Source organism: Balaenoptera acutorostrata, chromosome 4 (assembly GCF_949987535.1).
Source record: "Balaenoptera acutorostrata chromosome 4, mBalAcu1.1, whole genome shotgun sequence".
Lineage (NCBI taxonomy): Eukaryota > Metazoa > Chordata > Mammalia > Artiodactyla > Balaenopteridae > Balaenoptera > Balaenoptera acutorostrata.
In genome coordinates this window covers 136,566,715-136,584,212 of record NC_080067.1, presented here as the reverse complement: position 1 = coordinate 136,584,212, position 17,498 = coordinate 136,566,715, and the positions used below count along the sequence as shown (strand labels likewise).

The 17,498-nt window shown below is 38.0% G+C and overlaps 1 protein-coding gene across 6 annotated transcripts in view; it reads left to right on the top strand.

Annotated features, from left to right (window-relative positions):
- The window catches only part of GRIK1 (glutamate ionotropic receptor kainate type subunit 1), a 428,363-nt gene that overhangs the window by 364,304 nt on the left and 46,561 nt on the right, over positions 1-17,498 (top strand). For all 6 annotated transcript variants that reach the window (XM_057546158.1, XM_007173824.3, XM_028164433.2 and 3 more), the window contains one exon: positions 16,343-16,450. In XM_057546158.1, coding sequence (XP_057402141.1) covers positions 16,343-16,450 — 108 coding nt within the window. The remainder of the gene's footprint in view (positions 1-16,342; positions 16,451-17,498) is intronic.

Here is a 17,498-nt window from a genome sequence, read left to right as displayed (position 1 = left end):
CATGTGGAACAGCTCCTACAGAACACCTACTGAACACTGGCAGAAGAGCTCAGCCTTCCGAAAAGGCAACAAACTCCCCATGTACCTGGGTAGGGCAAAAGAAAAAAGAAAAAACAGAGACAAAAGAATAGGTATGTGACCCGCACCAGTGGGAGGGAGCTGTGAAGGAGGAAAGGTTTCCACACACTAGGAAGCCCCTTCACAGGCGGATACTGCAGGTGGCAGAGGGGGGAAGCTTCGGAGCCATGGAGGAGAGCACAGCCACAGGGGTGCAGAGGGCAAAGCGGAGAGATTCCCGCACAGAGGATCAGTGCCGACCAGAACTCACCAGCCCAAGTGGCTTGTCTGCTCACCCACCGGGGCGGGTGGGGGCTGAGAGCTGAGGCTTGGACTTCGGTCGGATCCCAGGGAGAAGACTGGGGTTGGCGGCATGAACACAGCCTGAAGGGGCAAGTGTGCCACAGCTAGCCAGGAGGGAGTCGGGGAAAAAGTCTGGAGCTGCCGAAGAGGCAAGAGATTTTTTATTGCCTCTCTCTTTCCTGGTGCGTGAGGAGATGAGATTAACAGTGATGCTTAAAGGAGCTCCAGAGATGGGCGCGAGCCATGGCCATCAGCGCAGACCCCAAAGACAGGCATAGGATGCTAAGGCTGCTGCTGCCACCACCGAGAAGCCTGTGTGCAAGCACAGGTCACTCTCCACACCTGCCCTCCAGGGAGCCTGTGCAGCCAGCCACTGCCAGGACCCCGTGATCCAGGGACAACTTCCCCGGGAGAACACACAGTGTGCCTCAGGCGGTTGCAACGTCATGTTGGCCTCTGCTGCCGCAGGCTCGCCAGGCATCCGTACCCCTCCATCCCCACGGCCTGAGTGAGCCAGAGCTCCCGAATCAGCTGCTCCTTTAACCCCATCCTGTCTGAGCAAAGAACAGATGCCCTCAGGCGACCTACATGCAGAGGCAGGTCCAAATACAAAGCTGAACCCTAGGAGCTGTGTGAACAAAGAAGAGAAAGGGAAATTTCTCCCAGCAGCTTCAGGAGCAAAGGATTAAATCTCCACAATCAACTTGATGTACCCTGCATCTGTGGAATACCTGAATAGACAATGAATCATCCCAAATTGAGGAAGTGAACTTTGGGAGCAAAGATATATATATTTGCTTCCCTTTTTCGCTTTTTGTGAGTGTGTATGTGTATGCTTCTGTGTGTGATTTTGTCTGTATAGCTTTGCTTTTACCATTTGTCCTAGGGTTATATCTGCCCTTTTTTTATTATTATTACTTTTTAAAAATGTTTTCTTAATTATTATTCTTTATTTTTTATTTTAATAACTATTTTATTTTACTGTATTTTATCTTCTTTCTTTCTTTCTTTCTTTCTATTTTTTCACCCTTTTATTCTGAGCTGTGGGGATGAAAGGCTCTTGGTGCTCTAGCCAGGAGTCAGGGCTGTGCCTCTGAAGTGGGAGAGCCAAGTTCAGGACACTGGTCCACAAGAGACCTCCCAACTCCACATAACATCAAATGGCAAAAATCTCCCAGAGGTCTCCATCTCAATGCCAAGACCCAGCTTCACTCAACGACCAGCAAGCTACAGTGCTGGACACCCTATGCCAAAGAACTAGCAAGACAGGACCACAACACCATCCATTAGCAGAGAGGTGGTCTAAAATCATAATAAGGCCACAGACACACCAAAACACACCACCAGACGTGGACCTGGCCACCAGAAAGACCAGATCCAGCCTCATCCACCAGAACACAGGCACTAGTCCCCTCCACCAGGAAGCCTACACAACCCACTGAACCAACCTTAGCCACTGGGGACAGACACCAAAAACAATGGGAACTATGAACCTGCAGCCTGCAAAGAGGAAACCCCAAACATAGTAAGTTAAGCAAAATGAGAAGACAGAAAAACACACAGCAGATGAAAGAGCAAGACAAAAACCCACCAGACCTAACAAATGAAGAGGAAATAGGCAGTCTACCTCAAAAAGAATTCAGAAAAATATTAGTAAAGATGATCCAAAATCTTGGAAATAGAATGGAGAAAATACAAGAAACGTTTAACAAGGACCTAGAAGAACTAAAGAGCAAATAAACAGTCATGAACAACACAATAAATGAAATTAGAAATCCTCTAGAAGGGATCAATAGCAGAAAAACTGAGGCAGAACAATGGATAAGTGACCTGGAAGATAAAATAGTGGAAATAACTACCACAGAACAGAAAAGAAAAACAAATGAAAAGAATTGAGGACAGTCTCAGAGACCTCTGGGACAACATTAAATGCACCAACAATCAAATTATAGGGGTCCCAGAAAAAGAAAAGAAAAAGAAAGGAACTTAGAAAATATTTGAAGATATTATAGTTGAAAACTTCCCTAATATGGGAAAGGAAATAGTTAATCAAGTCCAGGAAGCACAGAGAGTCCCATACAGAATAACTCCTAGGAGAAACACACCAAGACACAAATTAAGCAAACTATCAAAAATTAAATACAATGCAAAAATACTAAAAGCAGCAAGGGAAAAACAACAAATAACACATAAGGGAATCCCCATAAGGTTAACAGCTGATCTTTCAGCAGAAACTCTGCAAGCCAGAAGGGAGTGGAAGGACATATTTAAAGTGATGAAAGGAAAACCCTACAACCAAGATTACTCTATGCAGCAAGGATCTCATTCAGATTTGATGGAGAAATTAAAATCTTTACAGACAAGCAAAAGCTAAGAGAGTTCAGCACCACCAAACCAGCTTTACAGCAAATGCTAAAGGAACTTCTCTAGGCAGGAAACATAAGAGAAGGAAAAGACCTACAATAATAAACCCAAAACAATAAGAAAATGGTAATAGGAACATACGTATCAATAATTACCTTAAATGTACATGAATTAAATGCTCCAAACAAAAGACATAGACTGGCTGAATGGATACAAAAACAAGACCCGTATATATGCTGTCTCAAGAGACCCACTTCAGACCTAGGGACACATACAGACTGAAAGTGAGGGGATGGAAAAAGATATTCCATGCAAATGGCACTCAAAAGAAAGCTGGAGTAGAAATTCTCATGTCAGACAAAATAGACTTTAAAATAAAAACTATTACAAGAGTCAAAGAAGGACACTACATAATGATCAAGGAATTGATCCAAGAAGAAAATATAACAATTGTAAACAATTATGCACCCAACATAGGAGCACCTCAATACATAAGGCAAATACTAACAGCCATAAAAGGGGAAATCAACAGTAACACAATCTTAGTAGGGGACTTTAACACCCCACTTTCACCAATGGACAGATCATCCAAAATGAATGTAAATAAGGAAACACAAACTTTAAATGATACATTAAACAAGATGGATTTAATTGATATTTATAGGACATTCCATCCAAAAAAAACAGAATACACATTCCTCTCATGTGCTCATGGAACATTCTCCAGGATAGATCATATCTTGGGTCAAAAATCAAGCCTTGGTAAATTTAAGAAAATTGAAATCATATCAAGTATCTTTCTGACCAAAATGCTATGAGACTAGATATCAATTACAGGAAAAAAAATCTGTAAAAAATACAAACACATGGAGGCTACACAATACACTACTTAATAACCAAGAGATAACTGAAGAAATCAAAGAGGAAATCAAAAAATACCTAGAAACAAATGACAATGAAAACACAACAAACCAAAACTTATGGGATGCAGCAAAAGCAGTTCTAAGAGGGAAGTTAATAGCAATACAATCCTACCTTAAGAAACAAGAAACATCTCAAATAAACAACCTAACCTTACACCTAAAACAATTAGAGAAAGAACAAAGAAACCCTAAAGTTAGCAGAAGGAAAGAAATCATAAAGATAAGTTCAGAAATAAATGAAAAAGAAATGAAGGAAACGATAGCAAAGCTCAATAAAACTAAAAGCTGATTCTTTAAGAAGATAAACAAAATTGATAAACCATTAACCAGACTTATCAACAAAAAAAGGGAGAAGACTCAAATCAATAGAATTAGAAATGAAAAAGGAGAAGTAACAACTGACACTGAAGAAATACAAAGGAACATGAGAGATTACTACAAGCAACTATGCCAATAAAATGGACAATTTGGAAGAAATGGACAAATTCTTAGAAATGCACAACATTCCAAGACTGAACCAGGGAGAAATAGAAAATATGAACAGACAAATCACAAGCACTGAAATTGAAATTGTGATTAAATATCTTCCAACAAAAAAAACCAGGCCCAGATGGCTTCACAGGTCAATTCTATCAAGCATTTAGAGAAGAGCTAGCACCTATCCTTCTCAAACTCTTCCAAAATATAGCAGAGGAAGGAACACTGCCAAACTCATTCTACGAGGCCACCATCACCCTGATACCAAAACCAGACAAAGATGTCACAAAAATAGAAAACAACAGGCCAATATCACTGATGAACATAGATGCAAGAATCCTCAACAAAATACTAGCAAACAGAATCCAACAGCACATTAAAAGGATCATACACCATGATCAAGAGGGATTTATCCCAAGGATGCAAGGATTCTTCAGTATACGCAAATCAATCAATGTGATACACCATACTAACAAATTGAAGGAGAAAAATTATATGATCATCTCAATAGATGCAGAGAAAGCTTTCGACAAAATTCAACAGCCATTTATGATGAAAACCCTCCAGAAAGTGGGCATTGAGGGAACTTTCCTCAACATAATAAAGGCCATATATGACAAACCCACAGGCAACATCGTCCTCACTGGTGAAAAACTGAAACCATTTCCACTAAGATCAGGAAAAAAACAAGGTTGTCCACTTTCACCACTATTATTCAACATAGTTTTGGAAGTTTTAGCCACAGCAGTCAGAGAAGAAAAAGAAATAAAGGGAATCCAAATCGGAAAAGAAGTAAAACTGTCACTGTTTGCAGATGACATGATACTATACATAGAGAATCCTAAAGATGTTACCAGAAAACTACTAGAGCTAATCAATGAATTTAGTAGGGTAGCAGGATACAAAATTAATGCACAGAAATCTCTAGCATTCCTATACACTAATGATGAAAAATCTGAAAGTGAAATTAAGAAAACACTCCTATTTACCATTGCAACAAAAAGAATAAAATATCTAGGAATAAACCTACCTAAGGAGACAAAAGACCTGTATGCAGAAAATTAGAAGGCACTGATGAAATAAATTAAAGATGATACAAATAGATGGAGTTCTTGGATTGGAAAAATCAACATTGTGAAAATGACTCTACTACCCAAAGCAATCTACAGATTCAATTCAATCCCTATCAAACTACCACTGGCATTTTTCACAGAACTAGAACAAAAAATTTCACAATTTGTATGGAAACACAAAAGACCCCGAGTAGCCAAAGCAATCTTTAGAAAAAAAACGGAGCTGGAGGAATCAGGCTTCCTGACTTCAGACTATATTACAAATCTACAGTAATCAAGAAAGTGTGGTACTGGCACAAAAACAGAAATATAGATCAATGGAACAGGATAGAAAGCCCAGAGATAAACCCACGGACATATGATCACCTTATCTTTGATAAAGGAGGCAAGAATATACAATGGAGAAAAGACAGCCTCTTCAATAAGTGGAGCTGGGAAAACTGGACAGGTATATGTAAAAGTATAAAATTAGAACACTCCCTAACATCATACACAAAAATAAACTCAACATGGATTAAAGACCTAAATGTAAGTCCAGACACTATCAAACTCTTAGAGGAAAACATAGGCAGAACACTCTATGACATAAATCACAGCAAGATTATTTTTGACCCACCTCCTAGAGAAATGGAAATAAAACAAAAATAAACAAATGGGACCTAATGAAACTTAAAAACTTTAGTACAGCAAAGGAAACCATAAACAAGACGAAAAGACAACCCTTAGAATGGGAGAAAATATTTGCAAATGAGGCAAGTGACAGAGGAATAATCTCCAAAATTTACAAGCAGCTCATGTCACTCAATATCAAAAAAACAAAAAACCCAATCCAAAAATGGGCAGAAGACCTAAAAAGACAATTCTCCAAAGAAGATATAGAGGTTGCCAGCAGACACATGAAAGAATGCTCAACATCATTAATCATTAGAGAAATGCAAAGCAAAACTACAATGAGATATAATCTTACCCTGGTCAGAATGGCCATCATCAAAAAATCTACAAACAATAAATGCTGGAGAGGGTGTGGAGAAAAGGGAACCCTCTTGCTCTCTTGGTGGGAATGTAAATTGATACAGCCACTATGGAGAACAGTATGGAGGTTCCTTAAAAAACTACAAATAGAACTACCATACGACCCAGCAATCCCACTACTGGGCATATACCCTGAGAAAACCATAATTCAAAAAGAGTCATGTACCAAAATGTTCACTGAAGCTCTATTTACAATAGCCAGGACATAGAAGCAACCTAAGTGTCCATCAACAGATGAATAGATAAACAAGATGTGGCCCATATATACAATGGAATATTACTCAGCCATAAAAAGAAATGAAATTGAGTTATTTGTAGTGAGGTGGATGGACCTAGAGTCTGTCATACAGAGTGTAGTAAGTCAGAAAGAGAAAAACAAATACCATGTGCTAACACATATATACGGAATCTAAGAAAAAAAATGGTCATGAAGAACTTAGACGCAAGACGGGAATAAAGACACAGACCTACTAGAGAATGGACTTGAGGATATGGGGAGGGGGAAGGGTAAGCTGTGATAAAGTGAGAGAGTGGCATGGACATATATACACTACGAAACGTAAAATAGCTGGTGGGAAGCAGCCGCATAGCACAGGGAGATCGGTTTGGTGCTTTGTGAACACCTAGAGGGGTGGGATAGGAAGGGTGGGAGGGAGGGAGATGCAAGAGGGAAGAGATATGGGCACATATGTATATGTATAACTGATTCACTTTTTTATAAAGCAGAAACTAACACACCATTGTAAAGCAATTATGCTCCAATAAAGATGTTAAAAAAATAAAAAAGAAAAGTAGGCTCCTAAAATGGTACAGATGAACTGGTTTGCAGGGCAGAAATAGAGACACAGATGTAGAGAACAAACGTATGGACACCAAGAGGGGAAAGTGTGGGGAGGGGGATGAATTGGGAGTTTGAGATTGACATGTATACACTAATATGTATAAAATAGATAACTAATAAGAACCTGCTGTATAACAAAGAAATAAAATAAAATTCAAAAATTCAAAAAAAAAAAAAAAAACAACCTGACTATTACAAGAGCCTAGAGTTAAATGCTAGCCACTTACTTCCTCAGTACTAAAATATATATATTTTATTTGGACCATAAATATCATCTTGGGAAAGAGCATACAAATGAAACATTAATGAAAACTTTTATTTTTCTTCTTTTATCTCTTAATTTTTGTCTCTTGACAATCAAATTATGTGTCTGATAAGAGAGAAGAAAGTCACACCATTTGACTCACTTGCTATTAAGCAGTTGTTGTCAAGAGGTCTAATACAGAGTAGAAATTAAAGCTATTTCCTAAAATAGGGACAATAGTTTAAGTATTGTTTTCAGTTAAGTATACTATAATTGTCCTCTGTGCAAATGCTTCTACATAAGGCAAGCAAATTGTAATTATGACTAATATAATTATATATCATTATCTAAATTGTGTATGCTTCAGCCTTCGCCCAGAAAATGGATTCCTTATGGATCTTATTCATCATATCCAGGAATTAGTCATTGTCTATTCACCCTGATCAATAATGCATTGGTGATTTCATAAAAGCTTATCAACAATTAGTTTTTGAAAAAAGAGCATATACAAAATGTTCATCTATGGTTGGGAGGAAGAAAGACACAGGTAATTGTGTCAGTTAGGGAAACCCGATTTCTAAGGTCAAAACATATTTCAGTTCAGTAAAGGACCAGGCAGGGTGTCTTTGTAAATATTGAGGCAGGAAAAGAAGCATTGTTAGAGCATGAAAATGGGACTTTTTACCACTTGGATGAGCAGGGAAGAGAAACGGGAAGTGGGAGTTACTCTGCACCAGTGATTGGAACACTAAATTCAAGAATAAAACCAGCACAACAGGATCCAAACAAAGGGACACAATAGACACATTTAGCGGAAATAAAATTGGATTTCTGACCTGGGTTTTAAGACCTTGCTATGAGGTATATGCTACATCAAGAGATAAATGCTACCAATTTCTGTACATTTTCAGAGAGCTCTATAAACTCTGGACAATGTATCAAATTGACTCACAGCATGACCCCCAGGAAGGAAAAGTTGCCTTTAGGAAAAAGCTTTCTGAAAATCCTATAGAACTTAATGGAGATAACTACTTATTTCCAAACATAACAGGAAGAGGGTTAGAACTGCACATTTTTAGAAGCATGAAGAAGGGATTTGAAATCTGGCTTAGTCCAAACCCTTAACCCAGTAGAGATTTCCACTGAACCAAAGTCATAGACAAATTGTTCTCCACTCTCAGGCAAATGCTATAACCTGAATGCAGTAGCTTATTTAGCAACTCTCAGTTAACCCATCAACCTATGAAGCCAGCCTTTGACTTGCAAAATAAAGAGGAGTGACCTGCGTACAAAAAGTATGACTGGGGTATGATGAGGAGGAAAAGGAAATTGCAATATCAGGAGATGTACTTAAATATACACAAGAGGATGCTCCCTAATTGCCTTTGATATTGATTTTTTTTTTTTGTCCCGATGCAGAGAATGCGATTACCTACATCTCAGAAAGTGTAACAACAGGTGTTATTACTGACCATAAAAATATGCCATCTCTTTTTTAAAGCTGGTACTAATGTTTAGCATTATGGCTTCCATTGGCAATAAACTCTGAAGGCAAAGTTCTAGGATCTATAAAAAGCCTTTCTCTTCATGTGTCACAACACTTTAACTCACATCTAGTTTGACCATATAAGCTGCTTAGATGAGAGTTGTAATGTCATTTCCTGACATTAATTTGATTTAACTTCCAGTATTATCAAGTGATAAAGTGTACTTCTTTCATGATATCCATTCCTTCTGAATGGTAGTTAGACAATAGTTTTGTGCTAATTGTGTTGGTTCCTGACAAGTTGGTTCCATAACATATTCTTTATGTGGGAACTTTAATAGCAATGCTTTCATCAAGAAACTCTGTCCATCCTTCTGTGGAACTCATTCTATGAATACTTAATGGTGTACACGTTGTTGGGGCAGGAAAATGAAGGAACTATGCTGTCCCTCTGTTCATACATAGACATGAGATTACATTTCCATAAATGTTGTTCTATGAGAACTACCTGCTAACCAACCTTCTGCTTACAATCTTGACTTTCTCTGAGTCATCCTCCTCAATTTTGACAAAATGATCTCCCTGTAATACACACCTGCCCATGACACTCCTAGGCTTGAAACACTCCAATGATCCCCAAATATCTATAGAGCAAAGTCCAAGCACATTAGTATGATTCACAGCACCATTAGGAACAGAAACCTACTCTCCTTCCCAGGCTCATTTCTCATCATTCCTTACCTCACATGATGGATCCATGGCAAACATAATTTATTTTGTGTTTCATGCTTTTACTCAGTCTGTGAGTCTTTGCTTGGTCAACTAACTTCTCATCCTTTGAGAGTTCAGGCATTCTTTCCTCCAGGAACATGTCACTGGCTCTCTTTTTTTCCTTGCGGTTGGGATAAGTACGATCCATACTTCTTTCTTTAGTTACTATGTGCGAATTTTTATCCTCACACTTGGGTGCTTCATTGAAATACATTAATGTGCTTATTCCTACTAAACTATAAACCATTAGGTGTTCCCAGATACTTCCTGGCACCAGGAAGATGAGATCCAGGAGCACCAATGGTATAAGTCCCAGTCTTAGCAGTCAGGCAGAGAAAGCAAAGTTTCCCTTCCTCTGCCTCTTTGTTCCTTGTTTTAGTCAGGCCCTCATTGCATTAGATAATGCCCACTCACATTGGAGAGGGCAATTGCTTTATTGATTCAAATGGAAACACCCTCACAGACACACCTGGAGATAATGCTTAACCAGAAAACTGAGCATCCCATGACCCAGTCAAGTTGACACATAAAATTAACCATCACAACTGCAAATGTAAAGTCAAGCTTTAGACTCATTTATAGGTGACATAAATTCAGTATGTACTTTATGTGTTGAGGGGAATTGCATGAATATGAAATTACACTTCAGGACAATGAATCTGATGTTGCTTTGTAAAATGAAATACAGAAGAGACCAGAAAAAACTATACATATGAGTACTGACATTGGAGGTAATAAAAGTCAAATTCTAGAGTTATGAATGTGGGGAAGGAAAATAAGAGATATTTATAAAAATAATCACTGTTAAACTTTTAAATGTATTCAATGTGTTAAGAATTGTGTTAAGTGCCATTTAAATCTCTCAAAAACCCTGCATGGATAAACACTGAAATCTGAGATAAACCAGATTCAGGTTAAATAATCTTCCTGAAGTCATACTTCAGAGATTTAAAAGCAGCTCTGTGATAAACTCATACTCTTTCTACTGCATTGCTTCTGCCTCTTGGGCAAATGGGTAAATATATTCAACATACACACATGGTGTGAACACTGTGGATATAGTGTAACTCTCAGGATCTTTTTCACATCTTACACATATCTGATGAATTTGGTAAAGTCAGGAGAGGGAAAATAGCGAAGTGTAAACAAAGGACTGAGTTGTCTTTTATCCTCATTTGTAAGTCAACTCAAATAGGCAAGCTTACCAAGAATCGCCTAATGATTGAAGCTCAAGACCCTCTGGGGCCACTATTTTTTATTTAATGAAACTACCAAAGATCTCCAATGTCAGTTCTGTGAAGGGCAGACTACTGTGATTTTTAGTTCCTCAAATGATGTTGATACATGTGGTAGGCTGAACAGTGGTCCCCCCACAAAGATATACATGCCCCAATCTCTGGAATTTGCAATTGTTACCTTATATAACAACAACAACAAAAAGATTGCATATATGATTAAATGAAGGATTTTTCTTTTTTCTTTTTAATTGGAGTATAGTTGCTTTACAATGTTGTGTTAGTTTCTACTGTACAACAAAGTGAATCAGCTATATGTATACATATATCCCTTCCCTCTTGGACCTCCTTCCCACCACCACCACCCCCACCAATCCCACCCATCTAGGTCACCACAGAGCACCAGGTGAGATCCCTGCGCTACACAGCAGGTTCCCACTAGCTATCTGTTTTACACATGGCAGTGCACATACATCAGTCCCAATCTCCCAATTCATCCCACTCCCTCCCTCTGTCCACACATCCATTCTCTATGTCTGTGTCTCTATTCCTGCCCTGCAAATAGATTCATCTGTACCATTTTTCTAGATTCCACATATATGCATTAATATACAATATTTGGTTTTCTCTTTCTTACTTCACTCTGTGTGACAGTCTCTAGGTCCATCCACATCTCTAAAAATGACCCAATTTTGTTCCTTTTTATGGCTGAGTAATATTCCATTGTATATATGCACCACATCTTTTTATCCATTCATCTGTCGATGGACATTTTCTTTAAACAACATACATTTATTTCTCACAGTTTTGGATGCTGGAAGTCTAAGATCAGGGTGCCAGAAATGTTGGGTTCTTGGTGAGGGCTCTCTTTCTGGTTTGCAGATGGCTGCCTTCTTGCTGTGTCCTCACATGGCTGAGAGAGATCACCTCTCTCATATATCTTTTTCCCCCCGTTTTTTGAGAAATAATTGTCATACATCACTGTATAAGTTTAAGGAGAAGAGCATGATGGTTCGATTTACAGATCTTATGAACTGATTACCACAGTAGATTCAGCTAACATCCACCTTTTAATGTTTTTATGATATTTAGCATTCTTTTTTCTCGACTCAAAGAACTCCCTTTAACATTTCTTGTAAGGCAGTTCTAGTGGTAATGAACTTCCTCAGATTCTGTTTGCTCAGGAAAGTCTTTATTCCTCCCTTGTTTCTGAGGGACAGCTTCACTAGGAATAGAATTCTTGGTTGACAGTTATTTTCTTTTAATATTTTGAATATTTCATCTCATTTTCTCTTGGCCTGAAAAGTTTCTCCTGAGAAATCCACCAATAGTCTTACAGGGTTTCCCTTGTGTGTAACTTCTCTCTTTCTCTTGTTGTTCTTAAAATTCTTTGAAAAGAAAAACACTAATTTGAAAAGATACATGCATGCCAATATTCATAGCAGCATTATTTACAGTAACCAAGATATAGAAACAACATAACTGTCCATCAACAGATGGATGGATAAAGAATATTACTCAGACATAAGAAAGAATGAAATCCTGCCATTTTCAATAACATGAATGGATCTAGAGGGTGTTATGTTTAGTGAAATAAGTCAGACAGAGAAAGAAAAATACTCTACATTATCACTTATATGTGGAATCTAAAAAATAAAACAAATAATGTATATAACAAAACAGAAAGAGACTCACAGATATAAAGAACAAACTAGTGGTTACCAGTGGGGAAAGGGAAGGGAGAAGGGGTACGATAGGGGTATGGGATTAAGAGATATAAACTACTATGTATAAAATAGATAAGCAGCAAGGATATATTGTACAGCACAGGGAAATATAGCCATTGTGTAAATAGCTTTAAATGGAGTGTAATCTATAAAAATACTGAATCATTGTTGTACACCAGAAACTAGTATAATATTGTAAATCAGCTATACTTCAATAAAAAATGAAAAATACAAATTCAATATAGTTATTTAATTCTTAAGTATAACTTGAACATAAGATAATGAAAGTTACCAACAAATAATAAACCATTCTGAAGAGAATCCTATTTCCAGGAGGAAGAAAATGAATATTGTTATTTTTTTGAATTGACAGCCTTATTGATCAAATTAGAGTACATTTATAGTGATTTATATACATCATTATTAAGTTCTTTGTATTGGTTGAGATCATGTTTGAAAAGATTGAATCAGTAAAAATGAGTGTTCTTAGAAAGTGTTTCCATAAGTGATCTACACTGTGTTTGGTATGAAAACTTTTGTAATTATTCAAATATTATTTTAAATCTTTGTGCTTTATGTTATCAGAACCACTAAAATTATTGTCTTGAATGTATGTGTGTGTATAACCATATTTATATATATACTATAATATATATACAGACATATATATATATATATAAAACTATATATATTCCATAGTTATGTATCTATAAAATAAAACATTCTCTCTCATAAAAAAAAAAAATCCTTGTTTTCTGACTTTTGACAATTTAATTATAATGAGTCCTATTTGGATTCAACCTATTTGGGATCTTTTGGGCCTCATGGATCTGGATGTTCATTTTTCTCCCCAGGTTCAGGAAGTTTTCAGCCATTATTGCTTTAAATATACTTTCTGTCCCTTTCTCTTTCTCCTTTCCTTTTGGGATTCCCATAATGCAAATATTGTTTCTTTTCACTGTGTCCCATAATGCCCATAGGATTTCTTCACTTTTTAAAAATTCTTTTTGCTCCTCTGACTAGGTAATTTTGACTGTCCTGTCTTGAAGACCTTCCTTCTTCTGCATGGTCAAGTCTACTTATGAAACTACTGAATTCTTCAGTTCAGTTATTGCATTTTTAAACTCTAGGATTTCTGTTTGGTTTTTTGTTTTGTTTGGGTTTGTTCTTTTTTTTTTTTTTTTTTTTGATAGTTGCTATTTCCTTATCATATTTCTCATTTTGTTAATGCATTGTTTTCCTAATTTCATTTAGTGTCTGTTCGTGTTTTCTTGTAGTTTACTAAACTTGCTTAAGAGGATTATTCTGAATTCTTTGTCTGACAGTTCACAGATCCCCATTTTTTAGTTATTGGAGCTTTATTTGTTTTCTTTGGTGGTGTCATATTGACCTGATTTTTTGTGATCCTTGATTCCTTACATTGGCATCTGCACATTTGGGTATTTGGGTTCTTCTTCCAGACTTTACAAGTTTGCTTTGGCAAAGACAGTTTTTGATCAGTCAGCTTAGTTTAAATTTCTGGGTGTGTCTGCTGGTAAGGTCCTTGGGCAGGTGGGGCCTGCTATTATGGTCTATTCTGAGGCAAAGCAACAGTTCATGCTCTAAGGACAAGGATGAGGATTGTGGCACTGTCTGGGAACAGTTGGATGGGACTGCTGGCTTGGTTTCCTACCCAAGTAAGGCTACAGGATGGGCTCCATGGTTGCCTGGATTCTCTGGTAAGGCTTACTAGAAGGTTGGCACTAGGTACTACATACAGTAGTAGATGGGGCTACAAATTAGCTTCCTTGCCCTGGCAGGACAGCATGATAAGACCCAGGGCCTGGGTTCCCCCTCATTATTTGGGGATTCAAAGAGTATGCACTGATTCCTTGGTCAGGTGAGGCCACCAGTTTTACTCTGCAGACTGGGAAAGCCATAAGCTCTGCTTTCTGTTCCAGTACCACTGTACATAAGGCTGTTGGATGGGCTATTTCTGTATGCTCCAGTTCAGTTACCTGGCCAGACAAGATGAAGGCTGTATTCAGCAATGAGGAGAGCTATGAATTAGATTCCTTGTCCAGGCACAGCAGGACAAGCAACTCTAAATCCAGTAAAGCTGTTTGTTGTCTTAACTGAAGCTGACCTACATTACAAGTCTGCTAACTGAACAGGGCCACTGGTTTTGTTCTGCAAACTCTTGGCTCTGCTCACCTCTTGGTTCGTGTGCCACTGGATCACATAGCTTCCTAGAATTGTCTCCAGCCCTTCTGGTCAGATGGGGCCACAAGACAATCTTCACAGCAGGTGAGGCTGTGATTCAGCTCCTTGCCTGGATGTGGGCAAACCAGGCTCCAAAGCTGGCAAAACTCCTCATTTGAGGATCTGAATCAAGTAGATCTGTACCCTACCTAGTTCTCTGGTCAGAGTGTACCTCCAACCAGATTCTTCAGATAAGTAAATCCTCTGGTTGGGATTACTACTTGGGCACTGCAGGAATGAACTTGGTCTGCCAAGATCTGTGCGGTGGTCACTGCGAACACCTCCCCACATCTCCATCACAGTCAGATTTCCAGAGGTCCAGCCCCACAGATTCCCCAGCAATCCCTGAGGTGCGAGATCAGAGTAGGGGCTCCTGCAATGTTACCCACAACGCTGGGAGAGCTGGTTTTCCTCTGGGTTCTCTTTTCCCCCTGGAGGAACCAGAGGATCAGGGGAGACCTCTCTGTGTGTTGCTGTGCTGACCTGGGAAAAGAGCAATGCAGTCAACCTGTAGCCACTTCTCTTACCTTCTAATGCAGTTTCTCTTGGTCTCTGTGGTGCGGGGGTGGGGGCAGGGGGTGGTGCTTCAGCCTCACCCCCATGTTCTAGGATTCTCTCAGTAGTGTCTTGTCCTTGAATAGTAGTTAATTTTCTCCTTGTGAGCAGGAGGGAAGCCAGGAAAATTCTATTTCACCGTCTTGGTGATGTCACTCCAAATGAAGGATTTTTGAGATGGGGAGATTATCCTGGATTATTTGCATAGGCCCTAAATGCAATCACAACTGTCTTTATAAGAGAGAAGTAGAGAAGATTACATAGAAGAAGAAGAGGAGAAGGCAAAATGACCACAGAGGCAGAGATTGGAGTGATGCAACTACAAGACAAGGCTTGCTGGCAGCTACCAAAAGCAGGAAGAGGCAAGGAACCGAGTCTCCCTTGGGCCCCCAGAGGGAGCATGGCCCCGCTGCCACTTTGGTTTCACTCAGTGATAATGATTTTGGACTTCTGCTTCTGGCCTCCAGAATTGTGAGAGAATAACTTTCTGTTGTTTTAAGCCACCAGCTTGTAATAATTTGCTACATCAGCCACAGGAAAGTAATATAATACCCAAATGACACTGGAAAGACTAAATCACAAACACACTAAAAATTTGATAATACATCACTGGATTATATCCTTTTCACATAGAAAAAAAGGGAGTTACTTCCTTTGAGAAGTACCTTGAAAAGTACTTGGATTGACCTTGGAAAGCTGAATATTATGACTTCCCAAATTTTGTTTACTCCATGTGCAGACCATTTTACAGTCATTCTTTCCAAACTCCCCATTTAAAGTGCCACTATTACAGATTTGACTGATGTTAAAATGTTAGAACTGACGAAATAAATGAGTGCTAATAAAACAGTGAAGTGTTCTGGTATCAAGTTACTGAACCAATACAATGGTTTATAACACCATGATGAAACCGAATAATTGGATACTGTGATGAATTTGAGGTATTACAGTTTTAATGGTGTTAGGCTTATGATAAGTGTTAAACAGTAATGCCACATTCCTTTTGTTCATAGGCTCAGTGGGATGGCTTGACTGGGCGTATCACCTTCAATAAAACCGATGGCTTGAGGAAGGATTTTGATCTGGACATTATTAGTCTCAAAGAGGAAGGAACTGAAAAGGTAACCTCCTCAATAATAAATTTGAAAATTAAAAAAAAGCATTGCTCATGCATTTTTACTTGCACAAACAAGTAGGGGAATGATAAAGTGATTCTCTCAGCACGTTCATTTACGTCCAGTTTTCTAGATCTCTCTCCCTGATATGCAGATCGATGTTGATGTGCTAGATTCTTAAATTGTGTGTGCTATTAATAGCAATGCGAATGGTTATATAGTGCTTGGTTTATATACAAGCATCATTATATTATTACATATATATAACCTTAGGGGTGGATGTCATTAGCCTCATTTCTCAAAGGTTTTAAGAAATTGAGTTTAGACTTGGGAAATCAGAAGCTGTCAATGATTTATATTTGGAATGGCATCCAAGGGTTACTTAGAAATGAATTCTAATTTTACTCCATTTTGAGACTGGTGACAGAGGGACAAAATAAAGTAGGATAGAAAAAGCTTACTGAAGCAAACTAACTTTGCATCCCTAATTTTAGGAGGAAATATGCCAAAAAAAATGTATTTTAATGTTGAGTTCTGATTTTAGGCTTATTTAGTTGTAATTCTCAACCTCTCAATGATTTGAGTTCCATTCTTGTTACTATTTAGAGCAATGCAAATGTAAGCTATTTAATTAATAATAATAATAATAAAATAATTTGCCTCCTCTTTATTACACCAATTTTAGTATTCACAACTATGCATTGGGATAATTAACACTTATAGTGTGAAGACTTTGCCTTTTAGAACCTTAAAAAAAAAGATTTTGAAGCCCCCAAAACAACTGTCTGAACACCAAAACTCTATAAGCCAACATTTTTTTCACCATAGAGTACAAAAAGCTTAATGTAAAAGAATGGCTTTGGGAACAATCAGTTTTACTTAGTTGAAATATTTCAGTTGATTTTTAAAATGAGATAAGGTTTCTATTTCTGTTTTGTTGCTTTTGTTAACTGAGACACATTTTTTTTAAGGTCCTAAATATACCTCACCCCCAAATAGCTTAATTAAAATAAACAAAGATTAATTAGGCTGAATGTAAAAGGTGACCACCAGT